This window comes from Grampus griseus (assembly GCF_964374135.1).
Source record: "Grampus griseus genome assembly, chromosome: 15".
NCBI classification, from domain to species: domain Eukaryota; kingdom Metazoa; phylum Chordata; class Mammalia; order Artiodactyla; family Delphinidae; genus Grampus; species Grampus griseus.
In genome coordinates, this window is record NC_139009.1 from 30,719,604 (window position 1) to 30,746,783 (window position 27,180).

Sequence of the window (27,180 nt, forward strand, 5' to 3'; positions counted from 1 at the left end):
GGTCAGATATGATACTACTTAGCTCACTGCTTTGAGCCCATGGTTTCTGGAAAAGAATTTCTAAATTTAGAAAGCTAGTTCAAAGGAATGGAAGCTAGACAGACCTCTTCTGGACTTATTTTTATGATACTCAGAGAGAAGCTATGTTTTCTAAATCTCCTCTTATTGCTGGTATTAAGCATCAGCTCATGGGCAGTATAAAAAAATGGTCTGAAGCATACAGCAATTAAACCAGATGCAGAACATGAAAAAAGTAGATAAAACATTATCTAGAGTAGAAGATGTCTGATACTTGTCCAGCTCCCAAACTGAAAAAGCAACAAACCAAAGCCATTAACAAATGCATACAAGATACCTGTAGTAGGGGTCTGCAGAGCATATTTCTTTACAAGAGTTTCTGGTGCACTATGTGAAGGCCATTAGTGGGTGTTTAAAGTGAATGATGTAGCACAATTTATGTTTGCCTTTTCCAATTTGTTTTATATACTGAAAAAAAAAAACTACTCTGGGAGGAAAAATGTCTCCTACTTTTAACATTTCTCAGTTCTTGAGCCTAAGCTTCCCACTCACTGCACCATTCAGTTCTAAGTTCTTATCTGTAACCCTTTCCCACAGTTCTGTACTTAAGCATTTGGGGCTACAATTTTGGCAATATTTATGATGCTAAGGGGAAATGTTAAGGACTATTCTTCGAGTCAGTCAGTACACAAAAATGTAGGAATATTAGAAAATTTAATGTTAAATTTTAACATATAGCAAGTGTCTAACCATGTGAACATTCAGATTAAAGTCTTTAGTGTCTCTTATTTTCTAAAGTAAAGCTTGTGATCAAGACAAGCACTGCACTGTTATAACGAATTAACATCCACTAAAATATTTACTATTCCATTGGTTCTTAATTTAATAATCTTACCTAAAAACTGAGGGTTATTGTGATGTGTTAAAATTAAACCTGGACATGTTTCTCTCAATTATTTTCCTAATCTTGTACTTTTTATTATCAATGAAACCTAAGACAGGTATGGAGGTTTTAAGTGTTAAATTTTCTATTATTTTTTCATTTAAGGGAAAGCATACATGATAACCCCAACCTCAGTTATGTACATTTAGTCTTATTCAGAAGATTGTTAGTAATTTTGAATTCCCATGAGTTTTTAGCTGCTTATAATCCATCTATTTGAAAAATACTGCAATTGTTGGCTTTTCATTAGATTTTTGCTGGACTGAAATTAAATGTTAAAATCTAAGATCAGGAGGAAATGATTAATTGGCCCATGCAAAAAATATATTTTTATGGGTTTAAGAAAGCCAATATACACTGGAGAATCAGAAAAACAAAAATGAATTTAATTTTTATAGTATACCAAAAATTAACTGTAATGGGTTGAGTTGTGTTCCCCCCAAAAGTTCTACACATGGTACCTGTGAACATAATCTTATTTGAAAATTGGGTCTTGGGTTTCCCTGGTGGTGCAGTGGTTAAGAGTCTGCCTGCCAATGCAGGGGACACGGGTTTGAGCCCTGGTCCGGGAGGATCCCACATGCCGCGGAGCACCTAAGCCCATGCACCACAGCTACTGAGCCTGTGCTCTAGAGCCCGCGAGCCACAACTACTGAGCCCGACTACTGAGCCCGCGAGCCACAACTACTGAAGCCCATGTGCCTAGAGCCCGTGCTCCGCAACAAGAGAAGCCACCACAATGAGAAGTCCGCGCACCACAACAAAGAGTAGCCCCCACTTGCCGCAACTGGAGAAAGCCCGTGCGCAGCAACGAAGATCCAACGCAGCCAAAAATAAATTAAATAAATTAAAAAAGAAAAGAACATTGGGTCTTTGCAGATATAATCAAGTTGAGATGAGGTCACATTGGATTAGGGTGGGTCCTACATCCACTGACTTGGCATTTTACAAGAAAGGAAAGAGATTTGGATGCAAAGGTAACAGAGAAGAATGTGAAGATATGAAGAAAGTGATGTGAAGATGGAGGCAAAGATTGAAGTGAAGGCATTTATAAGCCAAGGGATGTCAAGGATTGCTGGGATACACCAAAGGCCAAGAAAAGGCAGTAAGGGTTCTTCCCTAGAGACTTTTTTATAAAGAGTATGGCCCTGCCAACACCCTAATTTTGGACTTTTTGTCTCCAGAACTGTGAAAGAATAAATTTCTGTTGTTTTTAAGCCACTCAGTCTGTGGTGCTTTGCTCTAGCAGCCCTCGGAAACTAACACACTAATGCACAAATAACAATATAGATTTGAACCTGATTTTTTAAATTGAGGGAGACTTACTTTCCCCTAGGTTATATGTACCCAGCATACTGGAAAGAGAACAGGTAATTTTCTAGGGAACTGATTGGCTCAAAATCACCCTGGATGATTTTTTTCTAACATTTGTCTGAGTATACCATAAGAGGATAAAATAATATATCTAAAGAACAAAGAAAAAGTTAACATTTTTGATGAACTGAACAATGTACTGATTTGGTAACCTTCAAAATACTGGTCAACATATTTACTTAGCCCCAAGAAACAACTCTAAATTGGTTTAATAAAGCAAATTAAACTTCACATAGGAAAATCAAATTACTGGAACAATGAGGTTTTCAAAAGGACACAAAGGAAGTTTTTTTGTTTTTTTTTAACTTCATAAAAATTAACTTTAATGTGAAAAAAATTAATCAAAGGTTCCAAAGACTTGACTGCAAACTAACTTGCTGGTGGGGGGCAGGGGAAGGGGGGGGGAAGTATTTCTTTTTTCCAGTTTCAGTGGCATTAAAGTCATGCTATTAATAACTAAACTTTTATTTTCTGAATTTATAAAGTTGAAGGCATTCTAAGTTTCCAAAGTAAATGTAATTATATACATATTATGTATATATATGCAATATATATGTAATTATATACATATATGTAATTATATTTACAGTTAAACTATTCCTACAAATATAAAACATTTATAAGAATTGTAAGGAAAACTTACTTTACTTTTGCGATTCTTTTTTTTTTGTGTGTGTGTGTTACGCGGGCCTCTCGCTGTTGTGACCTCTCCCGTTGTGGAGCACAGGCTCCAGATGCGCAGGCTCAGCGGCCATGGCTCACAGGCCCAGCCGCTCCGCGGCATGTGGGATCCTCCCAGACCGGGGCACGAACCCACGTCCTCTGCATCGGCAGGCGGACTCTCAACCACTGCGCCACCAGGGAAGCCCGCGATTCATTTTTTAACAAGCATTTATGGAATGTCTAAGTGCCAAACACTACGAGGCATGAGAATTCAAAGATACATAGGGCTCAGTTCCATTCTTTATGGAGTATACAGTCTAATGACAAGGTAGACAGTAAAAATGGGACATGTTCTATAAAGAGATATGAAGAGAATAAAGGAGCTTAGGCAAAGGATCAGCCTAGGAAACCAAGGGAAACTTGATGGAGAACCAACATTTGAACAAACTCTTTGACAAGCAGGAATTTTTCAGATGAAATGGGAAGGTAGAAATAGAAGCAAAATTCCAGGAAAATAGAAAAAAAGAAAGATATGGAATCCTGAACAGATTTGACATATCCAGAGCTGCTCGGAAATTTTTTATTGCTAAAGCATAAGGAAAGTAACATCAAGTATTGAGAGATGAGGCTGGAGAGAGGCTAAAGAATTTAGACTTTGTGTCCCACTTCACAGGGCACCAACTGCACTTTTCAAACTGGGAGTTCCATGAGACACAAAGACCATATAGGAAACCGCTACAGTAACCCAGGAGAGACATACTGAGGGTCTGGACTAAGGCAGTGTCAGTGGAATGGGAGAATAGACTGGATTCCAGAATCATTTCTGGAATCAAATCATGATGCTCTGCTAATAAGGGACTAAGAAGAATCAAAGATGGTACTGAGGCTTCTGGTGAAGGGATCTGAGCTGATCAACAAAGAAATGGAATACAAATTTGGGCAGGCAGGAGAAGTGGGGAAGTGGTGAAAGATGAAGGTAGTAAAATGTTAGTTTAAGATATCTGCAAGACAAGAAGAAAATTTTCTAGTAATGACAATACTCAGTATTTATATTTTTTACTGCATATGAAGTACTTTTACATACGTTCTCTTGGTTGACAGAAAAACCCAGTGAGATAAGAGCATTTCACAGATAAGAAAACCAGAGCTCAAAAGGTGAGGTGACTTGTTACAGGCTACTCAGCTAGTAGGCTACCAGGCTAGAGTCAGAAAAAAAAAATCAGAGTCCTATCTAGTCTTTCAAAAGCCACTCCATACCATAGATAAATTATGGTTAGTTTCCAATTGTTATTCACGTCTTAGCATTTTGCTGCTTCCCACTGAGCTGATTTTATTTAATCACTGTTGAGTCCAGAATCACCTAGTCCACACTGGCACTTGAAGTTATGACAATATCCAGAGGAAAAAAATTTAGAGTTAGTGAGAATCACGTTACTGGAAAAAGTCTTAGACCATTAAGTGTTAGAAGGTCCTTCAGTTCTTCTGATGGAGGAATTCTATGATAGGTTCCCAAAGTAACCTCCAGAAATACATTATAGTTTCAAAGGGTTCCATGGTTTAATTAATTTGGGAATTAATTGCTTTAGATTGCTTTATTGCACAATTTCACAAAGACTTTAATATTCTAATGTACACTGAAAATTTCTAGGAGTATAATTAAGGATACAGTGTTCCCCAAACGTATCTGACCACTGAACATTTCTCCCAAACATATTTTTCTTTTTGGCTGCACTGCATGGCTTGTGGGATCTTAGTTCCCCGGCCAGGGACTGAAGCCAGGCCCTCGGCAGTGAGAGCATGAAGTCCTAACCATTGGACCGCCAGGGAATTCCTTCCCCCAAACTTTTGATTTAGAGTATCTTATGGGACTAGCATTCTATAGAATACACTTTGAAATACTGCTCAATAAAACTATTTAAGCAACATACCAACAAATACAAATTAAAAATAATAAACACAAACAGTACATTAGTGCTGAGGGAATGCAGAATAAAAAGGAGGGATGACAATTTGTAGAATTAATTGGGCAAAGTTTCCTGTTCAATATACTGTTTAATTTTGCAATGAAATTTAGGCAGTAATATGAACTAGGAATACATGTGCTTACCAGTAGAAATCTTTTAAATTGCTGATTGACGCAATTATAAAATAAAAATTTGGGGGACTTTGCTGGTGGTGCAGTAGTTAAGAATCCGCCTGCCAATGCAGGGGACATGGGTTCAAGCCCTGGTCTGGGAAGATCCCACATGCCGTGGAGCAACTAAGCTCGAGTGCCACAACTACTGAGCCTGTGCTCTAGAGCCCATGAGACACAACTACTGAGCCCACGTGCTGCAACTACTGAAGCCCATGCACCTAGAACCCATGCTCTGAACAAGAGGAGCCACCGCAATGAGAAGCCTGCACACAGCAACAAAGAGTAGCCCCCACTCGCCACAACTAGAGAAAGCCTGTGCACAGCAATGAAGACCTAACACAGCCAAAAATAAATTAATTAATTTAATTTAAAAAAGTTTTATTACCATAACTTATAATTTTAAAAAATTTAATTGCCTATACTTGGGGGAGTAAATAATTAATTTCTCTTATACTATTAAGATGGTTAGGTTTCATAGCCTTCTGAAACTTCATCAAAGCTTCTTGTTCTTACTTATTAATTAATGACTGCTTCAAGGTTTCATATGGCCTTTAATCCATCAGAATTTCATTGTAGTCTCAGGTAAAAATCTCATTATTACAGATTCCATTATGAGGAAGGGATCTATATAATAAACTTGTTTGCAAATGTCCCATTCTGAGGTTATGATTTGTCATAATGAATTTTTATAAAGAATGATTTTACACACCAAATGCTTCCTCTTGATTATCCTCTTAAAATAATCATCCTATATTACCGCAGACGATAAATGGTATTCCGTTTGCATCCCAGAACAGAGAGCTAAGAGCTCCATAATTCTGCCTGGTGATCAAGTCCTTTAACTTCCTTAGTCCTTTCCTACTTCAAACATTCCTACTCAACAAATCTAACTGAACTCCAAATTACTACAATGTAGAGAGACCTGGGAAAATGGAAGGAAAATGTAAGAATCTGAGTTCCTCCAGTTTACTAAATTCAGGCTTTCTATTCATTCATTGATTCATTATAGAGAGCCTTCATGTACCCCTGCAAACTATAAATCTGATTTCTAATAATACATGCTTCATAACAAAATCATGATAATAGAATTTTTCTTTAATAAAACATTCTTTTAAAAACTAAAGAAATAATAATAGTATTAATGCATGTCTTATTTTGTATTTATGGGGTTAGTTCATTAAATAGAATATCTTTATTATCTCATTATTTAAAATTTTTGAAAACAATTTGATGTTTTTTTAGGACATATTATCCATAATCCAAAGCAGACATCATTAGATACATAAGATATTTATATCACCTGGAGCTACACTACTGAATTATAATTTATACAGACTAAGGTTCCCTTTTCCCTAGTTAATTTCAGTGCATAATAGGAAAAGAGGGAAAAAAACACAACCTTTTCTTTTTGGTGCTTTTTAAATTGAGTATTTTAATCAAATGGGAATTTTTTACTAGGATTACTATAGTTCACTGCTTCTAGAGTAATAGTAAGCAGTTCTACAGACACAGTTGCAAACTTAAGCTACGAAAATTAGGTGATTAATCTTCTCCATTACTTTGGCATTATCCCCACACAGGTTCCTTATCTAAGGAATCTGAAGCTGCTGAGGTCCCAAAACGGAGACTTGGATGCATAAATACAAGGTTGTTTCCAAACATCCGACCATGTAAACAAAAAGTAAGGGCACAAGATAAAAGTATCTGATGATTGCTTTAAAATTCCCTATTGAAACTGGAGAAAACATGCCACTCTTCCGTAGATTCATTTACATTTGCTTCTTAACTAGAAAAAGAAAATAGATACAGACATGTTCATGAGCGCTCACATAATGATTCACACACAAATGAACTGGTAAAAGACTGTAACACACTTGAATATTTTATAAGTAGAAGAAAGTTTTCTTACCTTCAGAAGTTCAAAGTAATGTAGACAGTGGTAAACAGGGGCTAGAAGTAGCCTGGGTAAAACATACTGAACAGCTTCTTTGAAACCTTCGCCTATTGACTAGAAAACAAAGTGATTTAATTTTTAAGTTTACTTTTCAGACATCATATATCTTGATCTAAAAACTACTATACCTGCAAATAGAGTGCCGCTCCAGGCTTTGATAACTGACTAAGGAAACGATCATGAAAACCAGGTCGTAAAATATCTCGAGCATATGATTCATATGGATCAAATGCCAGTTCCTTAGAAAATAAAGAAGGCAAAACATAAATAATCTTTCTCCAAGGTAAAGTATAAATGACCTACCACCATAAACACAAAAAGATTAAATTATGGGCACACCTATGCCTGCACAATTATATATTTCTTTTAAAGCCTCTAAACAAAATTACATTGCTATTAATTTTAACAGAATAAACCTAATATTCTCAATTAAGAAAGTAAATCAATTCTTTCTGATGAGTAATGGGATTCTTATATGTTATGACACCTCTCATGAAAGGGTTCTAGTAGAGTATTATCAACAAACATAGTCAAAAGAATGGGGGGATTTTTAGATCTGGAAAACTAAGTGTAGCCTGAATAATAAAGAATATAGATATCCACAACCAGGTAAAGTATAAACATTTAGAATATTGGTGCCAGACATTTATTTTCTCACGGTTATTTCTTGTTCATAGACTTACTTACACATTCTGCAAGCCAGAGGTAATTGTTTATATCATCTAAAATTCATTGGCACATTTTTCACAAAACAATTAAATAAAAATTTAATCCAAATTGCCCAAAAATTTTACCATCACCAATGATTAATAAACTAAACAATTCTAAAGGTTAGAATCTACTGGTTTTGCTGATTCCTGAGGAAAAAAAGAGTAGTTATTGTGATTTTATCAGGAGGTAGGATTTCTACTCTCCGCCATCCTGTGCTCTATTCCAGGTAAAAATAAAAAGCCAAAAAGCCCAAACTATTATGAAGATGGTGTTATAGATTCTAGCAAGAGCTCATTTCTATGAAGGGTAATTCTAGAAAGAGGAAGAGGACATCTAGTGGAGGACTGCAGAAGAATGAAGTTAGGAGTGAATGACAGAACAAATGTTTATTTTTAAATTACCCTTTATGTTGTTTCTCAGACTGTTTTCTTTAAGAAAGATTCAATAATAACAACACAAGATCAGAAATCAGAAGACCCCAGTTCTGTTCTCTGTTAAATGCAATATGAGATATAAAGTTCCAAGTCATCCTAAATTCCTTGAGCCATTTCAATTCCTTCAACTGTCTTCTCAACTGAAAATTTCTGTAATAATATAACAATGGAAATTGCAGTCCATTGCAGATCTTACAGGAATGGATAGTAGGTTTTCAACAATAACAGCAGGAGGGAGTCAGGTTATGAATAGACTGGATGGGAGAGAGGAATAAAAATGTGATTGGATGCTTTTATCTTGGGTCTCTTGAATTCATGAACTTATATAGAGCAGATAATGTTTGTCCCCCTCCCCTTTCAATAAACTCTAATTTATTATAGAATTTTTATGACAATTACACATATAAATTAAAGACTATACAGACAGTGTAGTGGCTTAAAAGCATGACTCTAGCATCAGAGAGACTCAGGTTCCACTTCTTATTGTACTACTTACTAGCTGTGTGACCTCTCACAAACTATCAACATTTACTCTCTCTAAGCCAAGCTTCCTCATTGGAAAATGTAGATGATATCTACTTCAAGGAGTTGTTTTAGTAATTAAATGAGATACACACAAAGTGCTTGCAATAGCGTATGCACATATTTAGCGGTGAATAAATGGTATCTAGTATTATCATTCTAAAATAGCTAATTTCAAGAGAGAAAAAAATTGACAACTAACTGGAAATCCAAGCTCTTATCACATAGTTTTATTCTTGAGGATAAATTTATAGAATGGCAAGCACTTCTAAGCATCCTCGTATAAATTAATAGATGATATTATGATCAGTTTACTGGTTAAATGCAATACTTATAAGATTCATTTAAAAATTTAATTATTGATACACACAACTGTGTATTAACAGTTAAAAATATAGACTATTCTAAACATACAGAAAAGTACAGAAAACAGTTTAACAACCATATTCACCATCTAGCTCAAAAAGAGCTCAACATTTTATAACACTTCATGTTTTTTTTTTTTTAAAGAAATAAAACAGTAGAGATGTAATTGATCCTCCTGAGCTCCCTTTCAGAAGGTAATTTCCTCTCCTGCTAATCCCCAGAGGAAATCACTATCCTGAATTTGATTATTTCCAAGTATATTTTTATATCATAATTACATATGTATCAAGAAACAAGGCAATGTTTTCAAATTTTATATAAATATTGTAATGTACATAGTAACAATAAATTCTTCTGCAATTTGGTTTTTATATTCAGTTGTTTTAATGATTTATCCAATATGATTCATATAGTTCCTTACAGTTCATTTATTTCAAACTCTGTATAATATTCCACTGTATAAATATATCTTTTTTTAGGTAAATTTTTTACTCTGAGATAATTTAGATTCACATGTAGTTGTAAGAAATAATACGGAAAGATTCTGTCTGTCTGCACACTACCCAGTTTTCCCCAGTGGTAACCTCTTAGAATAGTACAATATAGTGCAATATCACAACCTGGCCATTGACATTGATGTAGTAAAGTATAAAATATTTCCATCACCACAAGGATGGCTCTTGTTGCCACCCTTTTATAGCCACACCTTCCTCCTTCCCATCATAGCCTCTTTAGCCCCCAGCAACCACTGATCTATTCTGCACCTCAATAGTTTTTTCATTTCAAGAAAGTCATATAAAAGGAATTACACAGTATGCAACCTTTTGGAATTGCTGGATCATACAGTAATTCTTTAATTTTTTGAAGAACTGTTTTCCATAGCAATTGTACCATTTTATTTACATTCCCACCAGCAAAGTTTGAAGGTTCTAATTTCTCCACATCCTCTCCAACACTTGGTATTTTCCTTTCATTTTAAAAATTTAATTCTAGCCGTCTTAGTGAGTGTGAAGTGGTATTTCATAATGGTTTTGATTTGCATTTTACTTATGACTAATGATGCTAAACATCTTCTCATGTGCTTGTTGGCCATTTTTATATATTCTTTGGAGAAATTCCTATTCAAATCCTTTGACCATTTAAAAACTGAGTTGTTTGTCTTTTTTGTAAGAGTTCTTTATATACACTGAATATATCAGATATTATCAGACATATGATTTGCAAATATCTTCTCCCATTCTGTGTGCTGTCCTTTCACTTTTGATGGTACTCTTTGAAGCACGAAAGTTTTACATTTTAAGTCTAAATTATGTATTTTTTTCTTTTCTCACTCATGCTTTTGGTGTAATATTTAAGAATCCTTTGCAAAGTCAAGGTCATGAAGACTTAGCCATGCTTTTCCTAAGAGTTTGATAATTTTAGTTCTTATATTAAGTCTCTGATCCATTTTGAACTTATGTTTATATATGGTGTGAGGTAAGGAGTTCAATTTCATTCTTTTGTGCTTCTCGTAACTTTATGGTTTTTTGTGTGTGAACAAAAGTTTAAAAATTTTAATCTCTTCTTTTATGGTTTGTACTTTCTATGTGTTAAGAAACCCTTCCTACTTCAAAGTGATAAATATGTTCTCCTGTATTTTCTTCTGAACTTCTAAAGTTTTGCTTTTCATTTTTAGATTTTATTTAAACTACTGAGAGTTTTTCCTGTATGATGTGAGCTAAGGAAGGAATATTTTCTTTCCACATGGAAAACCAGTTTTGACCCAGCATCATTTATTAATTAGTTTGTTATTTCTCTACTGATTAAAATGTAATCTCGGTCACATATCGTGTGTATGTGTATTCTTTTTCAGGGTGCTCTATTCTGTTTCACTAATTGTCTATATCTACAACTAATAATGTGGCTTTGTAATAAATCGTATTTACTGTGGCTTTGTAATAAATCTTAAAATCTGATAGGACAAGTCCCCTCAACTTGTTCTTCCTCAAAATTGTTATTTTTGTCCCTTCATTCTTCCACATGAATTTTACGATCAGCTTGCTGATTTATAGATTATTCGGGGACAACTGCATCAATACAATATTGAGTCTTTCCATGAACATGGTATTTCCATTTCTTCAGATTTTCCTTATGAATATCATTATTTTATGATTTTCTTAACAAAAGTCTTGCATATATATGTTTATTGGGTTTATTTCTGAATACCTTATAGTTTTGTTACTATAGAGAATGGAGCCTTTTTCCTTTAATATTATACATTCACTTGGTTGGAACTGAGTATAGTAATGCTAGCAATTTTTATGTTGGTCTTTTATCTAGCAACTATACTGAACTTGCCTAATAGTTACAACACTATATATATTTTCTTGGATTTGCTGTGTAGACAATTATGTTGACTACAAATAGGACAATTTTGTCTTTTCTATTCTTTTTCTGTCTTTTGGCTAGTATCTCTATTAGAGTGCTGAAAAGAAGTAGTGAGTGGCATTCTCCTACAGCTTAGTCATTAAATATATCTTTTATAGGTTTTTGATAGATATCCTTTATTAGATTAAGAAAGGTCCCTTCTATTCCTACTTTGCTCAACATTTTAAAGAAATTCCTGAATGAATGTTTTTCTATGCTTTTTCTTATTTGTTGAGATTTTAATGTTAATGTGAAATATTACATTAACTTTTAAAAAATTTCAAACCACTTAAGAGTAAACTTCCTAAGATATATCATACTGGCCACAGTTTTTATTTAATTATAAACTGATTACTTTTCTTTGCCAGTTGTGTCAGTATGTGAGAGTGGTTCATATTTCTTTCTTGTATTACTCTTATCCAGTTTTGATAATATATGTATTGATATATAATTCTAAAAAATTGAGTTGCCCTTTGTGTCCCTATTTTTTATCTTCCTTATGAATCTATTTTGTGGTTTTCTTAACAAAAATCTTGCATATGTTTATTGGGTTTACTTCTGAATACCTTATGGTACTATTTCTAAACTGAATGGAGCAGTGGACAACTTTCAAAAGAGTAAGGTTAACTGTTTCTTGAAGACTGGTAAAACTCCTAATACTTAGTGTATGCCTCATGTCATTTGTTGACACATAGATTTGATTATTCAATTTTTAATGGTTTTTAAGTTAATTAGGATATCTATTTTTTTTTTAGGATATCTATTTCTTAAGTCAATTTTCCTATTTTATATTTTTTAAAAAGTTAACCACTCCATCCCAGTTCTCAAAAATTTTCAAATGGATCTCAGCATTCCTGAATGATTTTAAAAGGTGCAATCTGTAGTTAGTTATAACTTTTTCTTCTTAATATTTATGCTTTTCCTTTTTTCTCCCTTGATCAACATTATTAGAGGTTTTGTTCTATCTGTTGTGTGCTTTCTAGTTCATTAATTCTGTTCTTCTATTACTTCCTTTATGTTGTTTCTATTATTATCAACTCTCAAATTTACATTATCTTTCCTGTTTCTTGGATTGAAACCTTTACTCATTTATTTTTAGTTATATCTACTTTTTAAAATATTTGTCTAAAACTGTAAGTTTTTCTTTATGCATTGCTTTAGTTGCATCTTACAGGGTTTTGTATATAGTACTTTCACTTTTGCTCAATTTCAAGTATTTTGTAATTTTCATTGTCACTGCCTCTTTAATCCATGAGATATTTAGAAATTCATTTTTAAGACTTCCTAGTATTTTAATAACTTTTTATTGTGATTTCTAATTTAATTTCATAGTCAGAAAAGATGGTTTATATGCTATTATGTAATATTTGAGACTTCCTTTTTTATCTAATACTGTAACCACTTTTTGTAAATATAACTGGTATCTTGAAATGAATCTAGAATCATCCATATATACATAATCAAACCTGTTCATTTTCTTATTTTAACTTCTATAGCCTTAATCTTTTTTCTGTTTGTGATAGAGATGTGCTACAATTTCCTATCATGATAGTAAATTTTTTTCCATTTCTCGTAATTGTCAGTTTCTATTTCTTATATTTTGAGGCTTTATAATCAGGTACACATACATTCATGATTGTTGTATCTTCATGACGTTGTCCCTTTTCCTATTTAGGTAGTGTTCCTCTCTAATGTCCTCCCCACCAAGCTTACTTTTCCTAATTATATCAATTGATATTTATATACTAGCTTCCCTTTATTTGTTTTCATATGTTGACTTTTCAATCCCTTTACTTTATTTTATTTTATTTTTTGCAGTATGCGGGCCTCTCACCGTTGTGGCCTCTCCCGTTGCAGAGCACAGGCTCCAGACGCGCAGGCTCAGTGGCCATGGCTCATGGGCATAGCCGCTCCATGGGATGTGGGATCTTCCCGGACCAGGGCACGAACCCGTATCCTCTGCATTGGCAGGCGGACTCTCAACCACTGCGCCACCAGGGAAGCCCAATCCCTTTATTTTAAATATTTCTGTGGTTCTGTTTTGGGTGTGTCTCTACAAGCTGCAAGAAATGGACTTTTAAAAATAAAAAATAAGTACTTTCTTTAAATAGGCGAGTTTCATCAGTTTACATATACTGAGTTACTAACATAGTAGTATAATGTAGTTGGATTTATTTGTATCATATTACAGTCAGCCCTCTGTATCTGTGGGTTCCACATCTGGTGATACAGAAGGCCAACTGTACTATGCCATTTTAAATGAGGTTACTTTACTTTTTCTTTACTTCATTATTCTTTCCTATTATCAGTGGAAAAGATTAAAAAGTGTTCCTACAGTTCTTGTACATTGTAAGATATAGGTAGTATTTCTATTCTTTTGGTGATTTTCCTAAATGTTTTAAAATCAAAGTTTGTTATTATCTATAAATTTTTCTAAATTTTAAAGAGAGTTTACAGTTGTTTAGTTTTTCTTATCTTCTGAATACAAGCCCATTTTATGTGCTGAGAAGTTTAGTTTACCTTCCCTTTTAAATTAAGAAAAAAAACAGTTTGGTTTTTAAAATATTCAGTAGCTTGGGCCTCCCTGGGAGCACAGCAGTTAAGAATCTGCCTGCCAATGCAGGAGACACGGGTTCGAGCCCTGGTCCGGGAATATCCTACATGCCGCAGAACAACTAAGCCTGTGCACCACAACTACTGAGCCTGTGCTCTAGAGCCTGCAAGCCACAACTACTGAGCCTGTGTGCCACAACTACTGAAGCTCACGCACCTAGAGCCTGGCTCTGCAACAAGAGAAGCCACCACAATGAGAAGCCTGTGCACCGCAATGAAGAGTAGCTCCCGCTCTCCGCAATTAGAGGAAAGCCTGTGCACAGCAATGAAGACCCGAAGCAGCCAAAAATAAATAAGATAAACAAATTTATAAAAAAAATATTCAGGGCTCCCCTGGTGGCGCAGTGGTTGAGAGTCCGCCTGCCGATGCAGGGTACACGGGTTCGTGTCCCGGTCCGGGAAGATCCCACATGCCGCAGAGCGGCTGGGCCTGTGAGCCATGGCCGCTAAGCCTGCGCGTCCGGAGCCTGTGCTCCGCAACGGAAGAGGCCACAACAGTGAGAGGCCCGCGTACCGCAAAAAAAAAAAAGATATAGTTGATTTCGAAATGAGAACAAAGAGCTAGAAATTTCAGAATGACTATCAATGCTAACTTGTAAGGGCTAACTCAGTATTTTAGCACTTGACATATCAAGGAGAAGGTTATCATTTTTCTCCCCCTATGATATCTGAATCATCTAGGTCCTGGACTTGATTTCCCTATTCACTTTATCCCTCCTATTCTAAATAATTATGCACAGTTACCATATATTAAGTAGCTGTATGAAGCTGGTTAGCTAAATATTTCAGGAAAGTTATTTAACTTTCAAAAAATCCTGAGTCCTATTATTATCTTTCTTTTACAAATATAGCTAGAGAGGTTTAGAGATGTGAAGTAAATTGCCCACGGACACATACAACTACTAAGTAGCAGATTTTAGACTGGAACACAAGTAGTTTGACCTCAGGTCCAAGTTCTGTGGCCTCTTCATTGATAAGATAGCCAATTAAGTGTCAGCTGTGGGATCTGTTTTTTATAATGATGAGAAACTACTTTTTCTAAGTTTCGTGAGATAATGGAAACAAATGCTGACAATGACCCTTTGAGGAAGAGGCAATATAGTTGAGTAGTCAGCAGTTAATGTATATGTTAGCTGGAAACAAGAATTCAGATTCCAATTTTAATTCAAATGTCGGGCCTTCTAGATGCAGACTTTTTTGGTGTATAATTACTTACCTCTGCTAAGTCTTCAAAGCAACTTCCTACTAATGGATGGGGACTGCCTTCATCTGTCATTTCTACAGTATCTTCTATATGGCCCAGTAACTTTACACTAAGTTCATGTATATCCACTATACGGCTAAATATATTTTCTACATCCTGTTGGGATGAAAAACACATGAATTCAGTTAGGTGGTATAATAAAACAAATTTTGAGCCAGTAAGTCATTTTATAATCATGAAATTTAACATGGCAGATACAGTGAGAAATTTTAACAACTTACAAATATAAGTAAAAGACAAAGAATTCCTTTGGCAATGAAGTACAGTTTGCAAAAAACATTTCTCTAGGTCACTGGTTCTCAAACTTTTGGTTCTCAGGACTCCTTCACACTCTTAAAAATTACTGAAAACTCCAAAGAGCTTTTGCTTACTATATTAGAAATTATTTACTATCAACATTTACTATATTAGAAATTAAAACCAAGAAAATTATAAAACATTTAATTCATTTAAAAATAACAATAAAGAGTTCTTTTATGAAAAGTAACTATATTTTTCTAGAACAACTAAAAATCTTAGTGAGGAGAATGGCACTGTTTTACATTTTTGCAAATCTCTAACACCTAGTTTAATAGAAGATAGCTGGCTTTTCATGTATATTTCTGCATTCAATCTGTTGTGATATGTTGCTTTGGTTAAAGCATATGAAGAAAATCTAGCTTTACAAAGACATGTAGTTGGAAAATGGAGGAGTCTATTCAAATAACTGTGGATACCCTTTTCTTTTTCTGCATAGTTTCTTCACTGAGATATGTCACGTACCATAAAATCCACCCTTTTAAAGTGTACTTTCACATATTCACAGCCTGTTCAATCGTCACTACCATCAAATTCTAGAACATCTTCATCACCTCAAAAAGAAAGGCTGTATCCAGTAGTAGCCCTCTCCATTCTTCCCCGACACACCCATCCCCAGTCTCTGGCAACTACTAATCCACTTTCTATCTCTATGGATTTGCCTATTCTGGAAATCTCATATATATGGAGTGAATATCTTTTTATGGTATTATACAAGTCAATAAATGGTAGCTTCTTAAAGGTTAGTTGCAACGTAGAATCTGAAACTATATAAATTTTGCACATTAAAATCCACTGGTCTATTTTGAACTTTGAAGGGATGTTTTACCCAACTGTGATTTTGTAGTGGAATTGCTAGGTTGTATGGCTACCTTATGGTTAATATTATATGAAATTACCAAATTCTTTTCCTAAATATTTATACCAGATTACATTCTCAGAAGCAATGTGGGAATTTTACATTCCCAAAAGCAGTTGCTCCACATGCTTTTCAACATTCAGTATTGTCAGTCTTTTTAATTTTAGCTTTTCTAATGAGTGTGTAGTAGTGTCTCATTATGGTCTTAATTTGCATTTTCCTTATGACTATTAATGTTGAGCATCTTTTGATGTGCTTTTTGGTCACTGGCATACCTTCTTTTATGAAGTGTTCAAATTTTTTGCCCACCTAAAATATCAGGCTGTTTTTCTTATTATTGAGAACTGCAAAAGTTCTTTATATATTCTGAATACAAACCCTTTGTTAGATATATGTAATTCAAACAGGTTCCTACAATCTGTGGCTTACATTTTAATTTTTCTGACAATGCTTTTCAAAGAGCAAAAGTTTTTTTCATTTTAATGAAGTCTAATTCATTAATTTTTAATTTTATGGTTCTTGATTTTTGTGTCCTAAGAAATCTTTGCCTATTCTTTACCACTTTGTTTTTAAACAACTTTATTAAAATATAATTTACATACCATGCAATTCATCCTAAAGTGAACAATTCAATGTTTTTTTACTATATTTACAGATTTGTGTGACTCAAAATCCACTCCTTTATTTTTTAATGTCTGCTCATTGCCATAACAGTGAGTGAATACCAGTCTCAGCCTCTGTTGTGAGCACCACTTCTCCAAAAGTCACCTGTGACTATGTAGCTACAGTTCTAGAAATTACTAGACTGCAACTCCCTTAGACAATCTCAACTGTTCCCATTTAGCATTTCTCCAGGACCCAATAAGGTTGGTCTAATTACTACTATAAGATCAGCAGTCCCTTCTCTAATTTTCAGTTATTGGCACCTTCCTTTGTGCTCCCCAAAATACTGTTGTCATACTTCTGTTTATGGTAATTACCACATTGTATTGCAACTTAATTTAAAGTTTACATTTCTGTCTTGACTGGACTAAACTTGACAGAAGAACGGTTTTTTATTCATCTTTGAATCCCCATTGCCAAGTATGGCATCAAAATATAGGCAGCCCTGATGAAGTGTTGGTTCAATGATACAAATGAGTCAAATTAAACATAGAAACCTTCCACCTAAACAAGACGTTTTATTCTTTGGAGTACATGGAAGAGTCTGTGAATTCATTTGTACTTACACAATCAGTCTAGTTTAGATTTTGTCTTTTAATTTCTGATGTTTAATTTATCAAAACTGTTGTAGCAACTTTATTTTTGATCACAGTCATGATGAATTAAATCCCACTACTTTTAAAAAGTGGACCAATTAGCAATCATGAACTATACAAATTCAAATTTGAGTGGTCATGTAAAATTAACAACAGATGCAATGATATACATTTATTCAATGATACTTACGTTAGCTGAAAACAATTTTGAATTGGAGACAAAGGGCTCTCTAAAAACTTTTATAATTAAATTAAGTTCCCTTATGTATTGTCGAATTTCTGCCATAAATGCTTTTACCAAATCATAATAAGTTTGCTCTCCTGAGGTGGAAGGCTCTTCATCAGTTAAAGATAATATATTTATATCTTCTACATCTTGATGAAACATATCCATCAATACCTACAGTCAGAGATAGAAAAAAGTATAATAAAATATGAATCTGTAGTTCAACTTGAAGTGAAGCACCCTAAGCTATTATTTGAATACAGTTCTTAAATGATAATAAGCAGACACACAATTACCTCTTCTCGGATATAATGTCATTTCCCCCTCCACAGCTTCTCTAAGACAAAAATTCTACATCAGGTATCACAAACTGCCTCTTCCAAGTTCTCTGTCAATACAAGTATCTGTCTGTCTGTCTCTCTTGTTAACCGTGTATTACTTCTAATTTGTTTCCAAATCTTGTCTTGGATTTCTCTCTTAGTTTCCTCTGTTTCATAACCTTGACATCACCACTTCATTCCAGGGCCTCACATAATTCATATTTGAATAATTCCTACGTTTGTTGGTGATTGATCAAAATAAGTCCTGTTTTTTTCCAAGAAGTCTACTATTACTACTCTTGCTAAACCTTATCTTTTCCCTCCTGTGAACTTCAACATCATTATCCAAGAAGTCTACTATTACTACTCTTGCTAAACCTTATCTTTTCCCTCCTGTGAACTTCAACATCATTATCCCTATAACATAATAAAATATTTTATCTTGTATTACTTTCTGCTTGTTTCACAAATGTAAGTACCCTTTCATCAAATTTACATTCTCGTTCTATATTTCTCTTGCATCTCTTCTCTGTGTGAGCACGTACTACATACTCAAAAATATTTTATCAATTCACTTAAAAGTATCAAATATTTTATATTCATTGAAAAATAACTATTTTAAAATCAAATACTCATTCATTAAAAAATAAAAGCATCTGAAATCCTTCAGATGAGGTGATTTTTACATTCTGAAAGAACAAATATACTAAAATATATTTAAGTGGATTCAGCAATCAGAAAGAATATTCCGAATCAATAATAGTTGGAAAAAAGGGAGTGAAATGCTTCATCAGAAAATATTTTCTTTTCTGAAAACTCATTTTTATAAAATAAAATTACTGAGACAGTACAGCGCAATGACTTAGACTCAGATCTGGAGTGCACGTCTAGGCTTTGAAACTTCTCAGAAAATTCTAGACCAATTTCTTTATCTCTCTGAACTTCAGTTTCCCTTTTATAAAATGTAGATAAGAGCATCTACCTTAGAGGGATATCATAAGGACCAAATGAGATAAGTCGCATATATGCTTAACTTTCAATAAATGTTTGCTCTTAACATAATCATAGTAAAACCATACAAGTAGTATCTAAAGAAAGCTAGGAAAAAAAAACATAAAGAAAGCTAGGCAAAGAAATTAAACTCTCAAGAATTTAGTATTGGGTTGGCCAAAAAGTTCCTTCGTTTTTAAGTAAAAATAAAAGATACATTTTCACCAAGAAATTTATTGAACAACGTATTCACCCATTTTGTTCCACTACCTTCTGCCATTTTTCAGGCAACTTCATAATTCCACCTTCCCAAAACTTTTTAGCTTTTTGAGCAGAGAACTGTTCCAGGTGTCTTTTACAGTCATCCAGGGAATTGAAATTTTTTCCATTAAGAGAATTTTGTAAAGACTGAAATAAATGGAAATTCGAAGGTGCAATGTCTGGTGAATACGGCGGATGAATCAGAACTTCCCAGCCAAGCTGTAACAGTTTTTGCCTGGTCATCAAAGAAACATGTGGTCTTGCGGTATTCTGATGGAAGATGATGCATTTTCTGTTGACTAATTCTGGATGCTTTATCGTCGAGTGCTGCTTTCAGTTGGTCTAGTTGGGAGCAGTACTTACTGGAATTAATCATTTGGTATTCCAGAAGAGCTCATAATAGAGGACTCCCTTCCAATCCCACCATATACACAACATCACCTTCTTTGGATGAAGACCGGCCTTTGGTGTGGTTGGTGGGATCTTGTCCCACTTGCCCCACGATCTCTTCCGTTCCACACTGTTGTACAGTATCCACTTTTCATCGCCCATCACAATTTGTTTAAAAAATGGAATGTTTTAATTACATTTCAGCAGAGAATTGCAGGCGGAAATATGGTCAAGGATTTTTTTCACTTAACTTATGTGGAACCCAAACATCAAAGCGATTAACATAACCAAGCTGGTGCAAATGATTTTCAGTGCTTGATTTGGATATTTTCAGTATGTCAGCTATCTCCCACGTGGTATAACGTTGACTGTTCTCATTTAATGTCTCCATATGCTCGCTATCAACTTCAAATGGTCTACCTGACTGTTGAGCATCATCCAGAGAGAAGTCTCTAGCTCGAAATATCCCAAACCACTTTTGACACGTTTGATCAGTCACAGCACCTTCTCCATACACTGCACAAATCTTTTTTTGTGTTTCAGTTGCATTTTTACCTTTCTTGAAATAATACAGCATAATATGCCGAAAATGTTGTTTTTCTTACATCTTCAATATTAAAATGGCTACACAAAAATTCACCAATTTTGATAAGTCTTTTTTAAATGCATACTGAAATGACAGCTGTCACAATACAATCTAACAAAACTGTTTCAAATGAAGTTAAAGACAACTAAGCGCTACTAGAGAGCCATCTTACGAATGAACCTTTTGGCCAACCCAGTATTTTTACATTTTTGAATATTCTTTTCAAGTAAATCCATAATCTTCTAAGTCTTCCAATGCAAATAAAAATTTAAGAAATTCGCTAATAAGAGATTATTACTGTTATTAACCCTACATGCAGCAACACATAAAAGAAAAGCTACATGACATACTTAAACACATTTAAATACTATATATATAATACTTTATTTACATAAAGTGATATCTGGAGTTCTTGCCATTAGAGTACTAAAAGTATGTCCTAACAAACAATATACAATTTTATTCAGTCTAAGTAGCATGTTAGCACCCAGTAAGTCATGAATAAAAATTTAAGAACAAAACATATAGATCTGTATCCTACCTTATCAGCACACATTGCCACTTTAATATCTTGTTTTGTAATTTCATAATGCCGTATATTTCGCACATAATTCCCCACCAGCTTTAAAATGTCTGCAGAAATGTATTCTAATACTGCTACTATGTAAACAGAAACCTGGTGGTCAATTTTATAACCTAGGACCTCCTGAAAAATTAAAAGAAAAGCATGTTTAAAATTATTTACTACAAATTTGACACACTGAGTTTTTAAAAAGTGTATACAGTTTAGCTTAACTTTTACTGAGGCGTGTGATTATCAACAGCATTTAATTTTAAGTAGTTCATCTATGAATAATATACATATTGCTATTTGAAAATGTAAACTAAGAAAAGGTAAGGCAAAATTACCTATGATCATGTAAAATACTTAAGAAGTACAGGTAAGTAAATAGATAATCCCTAAACTAGGAATGGAAGCCCAAGTTTGGGGGAGGGGAAAAATGTTCATTGTTACCTAATTCAGAATACCTGGAATTAAGAATGACAAATGAGGGTTTTTTCCTTTATGCAGAACAAGAGTTAATATGTTATTGGTATCTGGGAATATCTACCATCCTTATACCTCTATCCTTCTTTCCAAAGGAACCTGGGCTTCCTAAAAACCCTAGTGGTACATTCATTCCTGGTATCTGGGCTGTTTCTATGGAAAAAAATTCATGCTATGTCTTGCTGAACAACAGTGGTTATTAAGGGCACATTAAATAGTCCTATTATTAGACTTCAAAGAGAGTATGGGCTTTTGTGGGGCTGACCAATTCCTATAGGAAAATAAATTCTATTTTGTAAACAATCCAATTAAGAAAAAAACCTTCAAAATAATAAGTTTACTTATATATTTTATAACAACTTTAAATGGAGTATAATCTCTAAAAATATTGAATCACTATGTTGTTCACCTAAAACTAATATAACATTGTAGATCAACTATACTTAAAAAAAAAAGTTTACTTATAAGTTGGGAACAGGTTGCATTTACCTTTAAGAATATGTAAAAACTATTAACTGTTTATAGTGATATGGATATATTAATAAATTGAAATGATACCCACAATTAGACCCTAAAATGCAACATTTAGAATCATTAATACAGCATGCACATACCTCAACTTGTTAATTCTCTTAGAATATAATTCAAAGTATGGCTATAAAAATCATGAAAAGAGAATTATAAAGAAGTGCAATGACTAACAGCTTAGTAATTTTCTATAACTTGAACTTACTTCCTCAGACCAGTTAGTAAGATACAGGTAGATATTTCTATTCAAACAACAAAGGACAAAACGTAACCTTTTGATAGTCTTAATCACCCAAGTGTTCAGTCTTAAATCTTGTACAAGATCAAACTGACGTGGATTTCCTAATGCTATTCACTTAGAGTCCTGTGAACTAAAAGTTGCTTAATCACCTTCTGCCTCAGTTATCTCATCTACAAAGTGGGGATGATAATAATTAACTCTGTTGAATAATAAAACCTACAGATAATGTATGCAAGCATTAGCATTTTACTTGTATTATAGTACACATAAAATTATTGATATCAGAGAAGTATTATTAAGGTTTTAATTATTATCATACCTATATTTTTGATGTGAGAGTTAATCAATAGTTTGTTCATTGTATTAAATAAAAAAGAAATCACATTATTAGAGTTCCCAGCAGTTATTTTTTCTATTAGTTCTGGAGAGATTCAACTGACTGACTAATATAAATGACAAATAGGACTAAATAGTATAGGTGATCTTTATGGAATTTTTATTCAGAGATTACACATAGCCCTATGGCAGTCTCACAGAGGTCCCTACACGTCTAACTATGTGAAGGATTTATAGGGACACTTAGGTCTAGCCAACAAAAAAAGGAGTTTTACAAGTTCTCTTTGAGGTTCTATTAACATCTGAGATGAACAAAATCCACAATTATAACTTTTCTTAGTGCTTTCAATTTGCTTGATTATTACTGTTGGTATGAAATTACTTTAAGTCATGTTGTCCAACTTATAGTTTCCTATTATATCATCCCTCCCCATGACATAAATTCCTGGAAAAATTAAAACGAGAGAATGTCACTCTTCAGTTGACTCTATTATCCGTAAAACATACTCTTTGTGTTTGAAAATCATGGGTTTTATTTTGCTTTTAAAAGGCAAGAAGGCAGTATTTCAGTTTTACCTTTAACAAAGGATGAATTTTTTCTACTGGGAGAGATAAAGGGTTTCTTCGCTTCCTCTTTTCAATAGCCGACTGGGCATCAGCTATTGCCCACTTATCAATTGGATGAGGGAAACTTTTTTGAACACGTTCCTTGGAAAATAGGAAAATAACAACTAAGCAACAAATATATTAAATAGTGCTCTTCACTTACAATTTACTTTTAAAATCAAAGAATACCAAAAGCAGGCTTTCACATGTAGTATAATTTATACTACAAACATACCTAAGCTAAGAGAAAACTAACTGCCAATGTACTAGTTTCTTAATTACGCAATTAAGAGACTAAATGTTCCTTCTATTAACTAGGGGAAAAATCACATTCTGAATTTCAACTTCACTGTGGTAAAGCTAATGACAAGAATGAGTAGATGCTATTTAAAACATTACTTATATAAAATTGCAAGGAACAAGACCTAAGCTTAAAAAGAAAATATCTAAATCCAGTTCTCATTTGCCCTTTATTTCAACACCAATTACAAACTAAAATAGCATTTTCTACTTGAAACTTCTAAGAATTTTTTCCTTTATCCATCATGTAAAGGTACTTGACTTCAAAACTATTTATAAATCATGGAAATCAAGGGTTTACATTAGTAACAGCAACTTTAATACACTGTAGCTTATCATTAGAGTTTGAATCTTCCACAGGTTATTAATTTTTATCAAGATATTTCATTTTAATCCAGCAGTTATCCGGTTAGAATTTCCATTGAAAGTGAAAGGACTCATGTAAAAGCTGAATTTCCCGACTTTAATAAACTAATATAATTCACTTCAAACAAAAGGTACTACTTTCATGCTCTGAAGTTTTTAAAATCCACTTTCAGTATACCATAATTAAAACCAGTAGAGGTCGCTATTACACAATTTTAACATGTATTTTAAATTGCTCCGTATTTAGTTAGTAATATATAAAAACTGTTTAACATCACTCCTGATTGTAAGTGTAAATTAAAAGTTTTGTCAATTGCTACTAAGATGGAAAATGAAAAAGATTGCTATGTGATATTCTGTGGAGGGAAAGGAAACATTGATTCCAGGACATGTTAATAACAAATTTATAAACTGAAAATAGTTTAACCCATTCAAATTTAAGAAATTTTCTCTTCATCTATGTTCAAGGATAAGTCAGCTTCTAAATATAAGAAGTGATCATTTTAGGGCTTCCCTGGTGGCACAGTGGTTGGGAGTCCATCTGCCGATGCAGGGGACACGGGTTCCTGCCCCGGTCCAGGAGGATCCCACATGCCGCAAAGCGGCTGGGCCCGTGGGCCATGGCTGCTGGGCCTGCGCGTCCGGAGCCTGTGCTCTGCAACGGGAGAGGCCACAGCAGTGACAGGTCCGTGTACCGCAAAAAAAAAAAAAAAAAAGAAGTGATCATTTTAAATCTAATCACAGAAATTATTGTAGTTAAAAATGGAGTTTACAGACATTTTCAAATGTCTAGTTGAAAAGCCATTTGCTAGGATGCTACACCCTCATATAGTAAAGGCAATACAAAGGTCCAAAATACTGGGGGAGTTCGGCAGGTGAAAAAGGACTAACAAAGGAAGAAGGAAAAGGGTGGAAAAGAATGTCCAAAACAAGAATTCTTTTCCTTTTTTCCAAATCAATACTATAGACTTGATAATCCAAAAATGACAAGAGATTTAGGACTAACTTTACCATGATTCCCAATTAAAAATTTCATACTGATGGGTTTAACCCATGGTTAACTGAATAAATGATTACAGACCTTATAATAGTATAGCCCTATGGCTAACATTTTTTTGGTGGGGGGGACCTCAATGCATAGTAAGAAATCTTAATACATTTTACATTACATTCTTGTATATCACATACATAGTACACTGGAACAAAGTTTCATAAAACAAAACCTTCTTTTACTATAGGCAATGTACTGATTTTTCCTATTCATTTATAAAAATGTTAGTTGGGCATAAGGGGTGATGACCTAGAATCTAAAAAGCACTGCTGTGTAGTGGTGATAGAAAGCAGGAGAACAGAACAGAAGGTGAACTCAATCTAATAATTCTAAATACATTTAACATACATCTTTGAAGAAAAATCATCAGTAGAATTACAAGGCAAACTGTAGGCAGGGGTTGAGGTAGAAGAGAAAGAAAACAGAACAGCAATCCTTGCCCATCTCAATTTTATCAACCTAATTCTGAGTTTATCTATTGTTTTGAGAAAGAAGGGGAAGGAAAGTCAGGAATGCTAAAAGAGAAGGCAAGAAAGGGAAAATAATAATGATGAAGAAAACATTTTAAACTTACTTGTGTATTACTGGACTGTATATTTATGAGGTAATACCAAAGGTCATGGGAAAGATTAATAGGGTCAAAATAGATGCCTTGAATGTGGAAAGGCCAGACTGAAAGAAATACTTTGTATCTTGTAGTGGCAAATTTAATTACAATTTTAGAGCAAAATAAAATTTATTTTTATAATTATCTTATATAATTTAAGGTAAAGAAGCCCAAGGAGAAATGATCAATGAAAGATTCATGAATTAAATAAAGTCTACTACTCTTTCAAGATACTCTTTCAAGATGCCACTTTCAAGATTAATAGTTTTGTTTTAAATTGAGAAATTCCACCTTGATTGATATTTAGTGGCTTTGGGAAAAATAAAAGATAGAGAGCTAGGTTTGCAATTCAGCTCTGTCTCTTATTAGCAGAACCTTGTCTTTTCCTTTACATAATAAAGGTGTCTAAATAGATAATCTTGATGATCAATTCCAATAGAAACATTCTAGGATCTATAAAAATTCCTACACATGCACTTCAGTGTAAATATTCAGACCTGGAGGTACTTTTGAAGTGCTATTAATAGTAATAAAGGCTTAGAATGTGTAGAAGAATTTTTTTTTTCTGTCTAGAAAGGTAGAAAATACTGTGAAATCACTTGGGAAATCAAAATGTGAATGGCAAACTTATTAGAAATTACAAAGATTCTTTAGGATGTGAAGGAAAAGAAAGTTAAAGAAAAAATGAATGGGAAAGGAAATGCAAACTTTTAAAATTTAAGAATTCAGCTCACGGGGAAAAAAGTCTAAGATAAAAGGAAAGAGAAATAAAAGGGATCCAAATTGGAATAAAAGAACTAAAACTGTCACTGTTTGCAGATGACATCATGCTCTACATAGAAAATCCTAAAGACACTAACAGAAAACAACTAGAGCTCACCAATGAATTCAGGAAAGTTGCAGGATGCAAAATTAATATGCAGAAATCTGTTGCATTTCTATACACCAACAATGAAAGATCAGAAAGAGAAATTAAGGAAACAGTTCCATTTACCATCACATCAAAAAGAGTAAAATACCTAGGAATAAACCTACCTAAGGAGGCAAAAGACCTGTACTTCAAAAATTATAAGACACTGATGAAAGAAATCAAAGAAGACACAAACAGATGGAAAGATATACTGTGTTCTTGGACTGGATGAATCAATATTGTCAAAATGACCATACTACCCAAGGCAATCTACAGCATTCAATGCAATCTCTATCAAATTACCAATGGCATTTTTCAAAGCACTATAACAAGATTTTTTAAAATTTGTATGGAAACACAAAAGACCCTGAATAGCCAAAGCAATCTTAAGAAAAACAAATCTGGAGGAATCAGGCTCCCTGACTTCAGACTATACTACAAAGCTACAGTCATCACAACAGTATGGTACATGCACAAAAACAGAAATATAGATCAATGGAACAAGACAGCCCAGAAATAAACCCACTTACCTATAGTCAATTAATCTATGACAAAGGAGGCAGAAATATACAATGGAGAAATAACAGTCTCTTC

At 33.8% G+C, this 27,180-nt stretch overlaps 1 protein-coding gene across 2 annotated transcripts in view; it reads right to left on the reverse strand.

Moving 5' to 3' along the window:
• Positions 1-27,180, reverse strand: part of SOS1 (SOS Ras/Rac guanine nucleotide exchange factor 1) — a 152,230-nt gene that overhangs the window by 52,314 nt on the left and 72,736 nt on the right. For both annotated transcript variants that reach the window (XM_082672081.1, XM_082672080.1), the window contains exons 3-8: positions 23,323-23,454; positions 21,135-21,299; positions 18,011-18,220; positions 15,358-15,501; positions 7,218-7,328; positions 7,045-7,143 (exon numbers count right to left, since the gene is read on the reverse strand). In XM_082672081.1, coding sequence (XP_082528207.1) covers positions 7,045-7,143; positions 7,218-7,328; positions 15,358-15,501; positions 18,011-18,220; positions 21,135-21,299; positions 23,323-23,454 — 861 coding nt within the window. The remainder of the gene's footprint in view (positions 1-7,044; positions 7,144-7,217; positions 7,329-15,357; positions 15,502-18,010; positions 18,221-21,134; positions 21,300-23,322; positions 23,455-27,180) is intronic.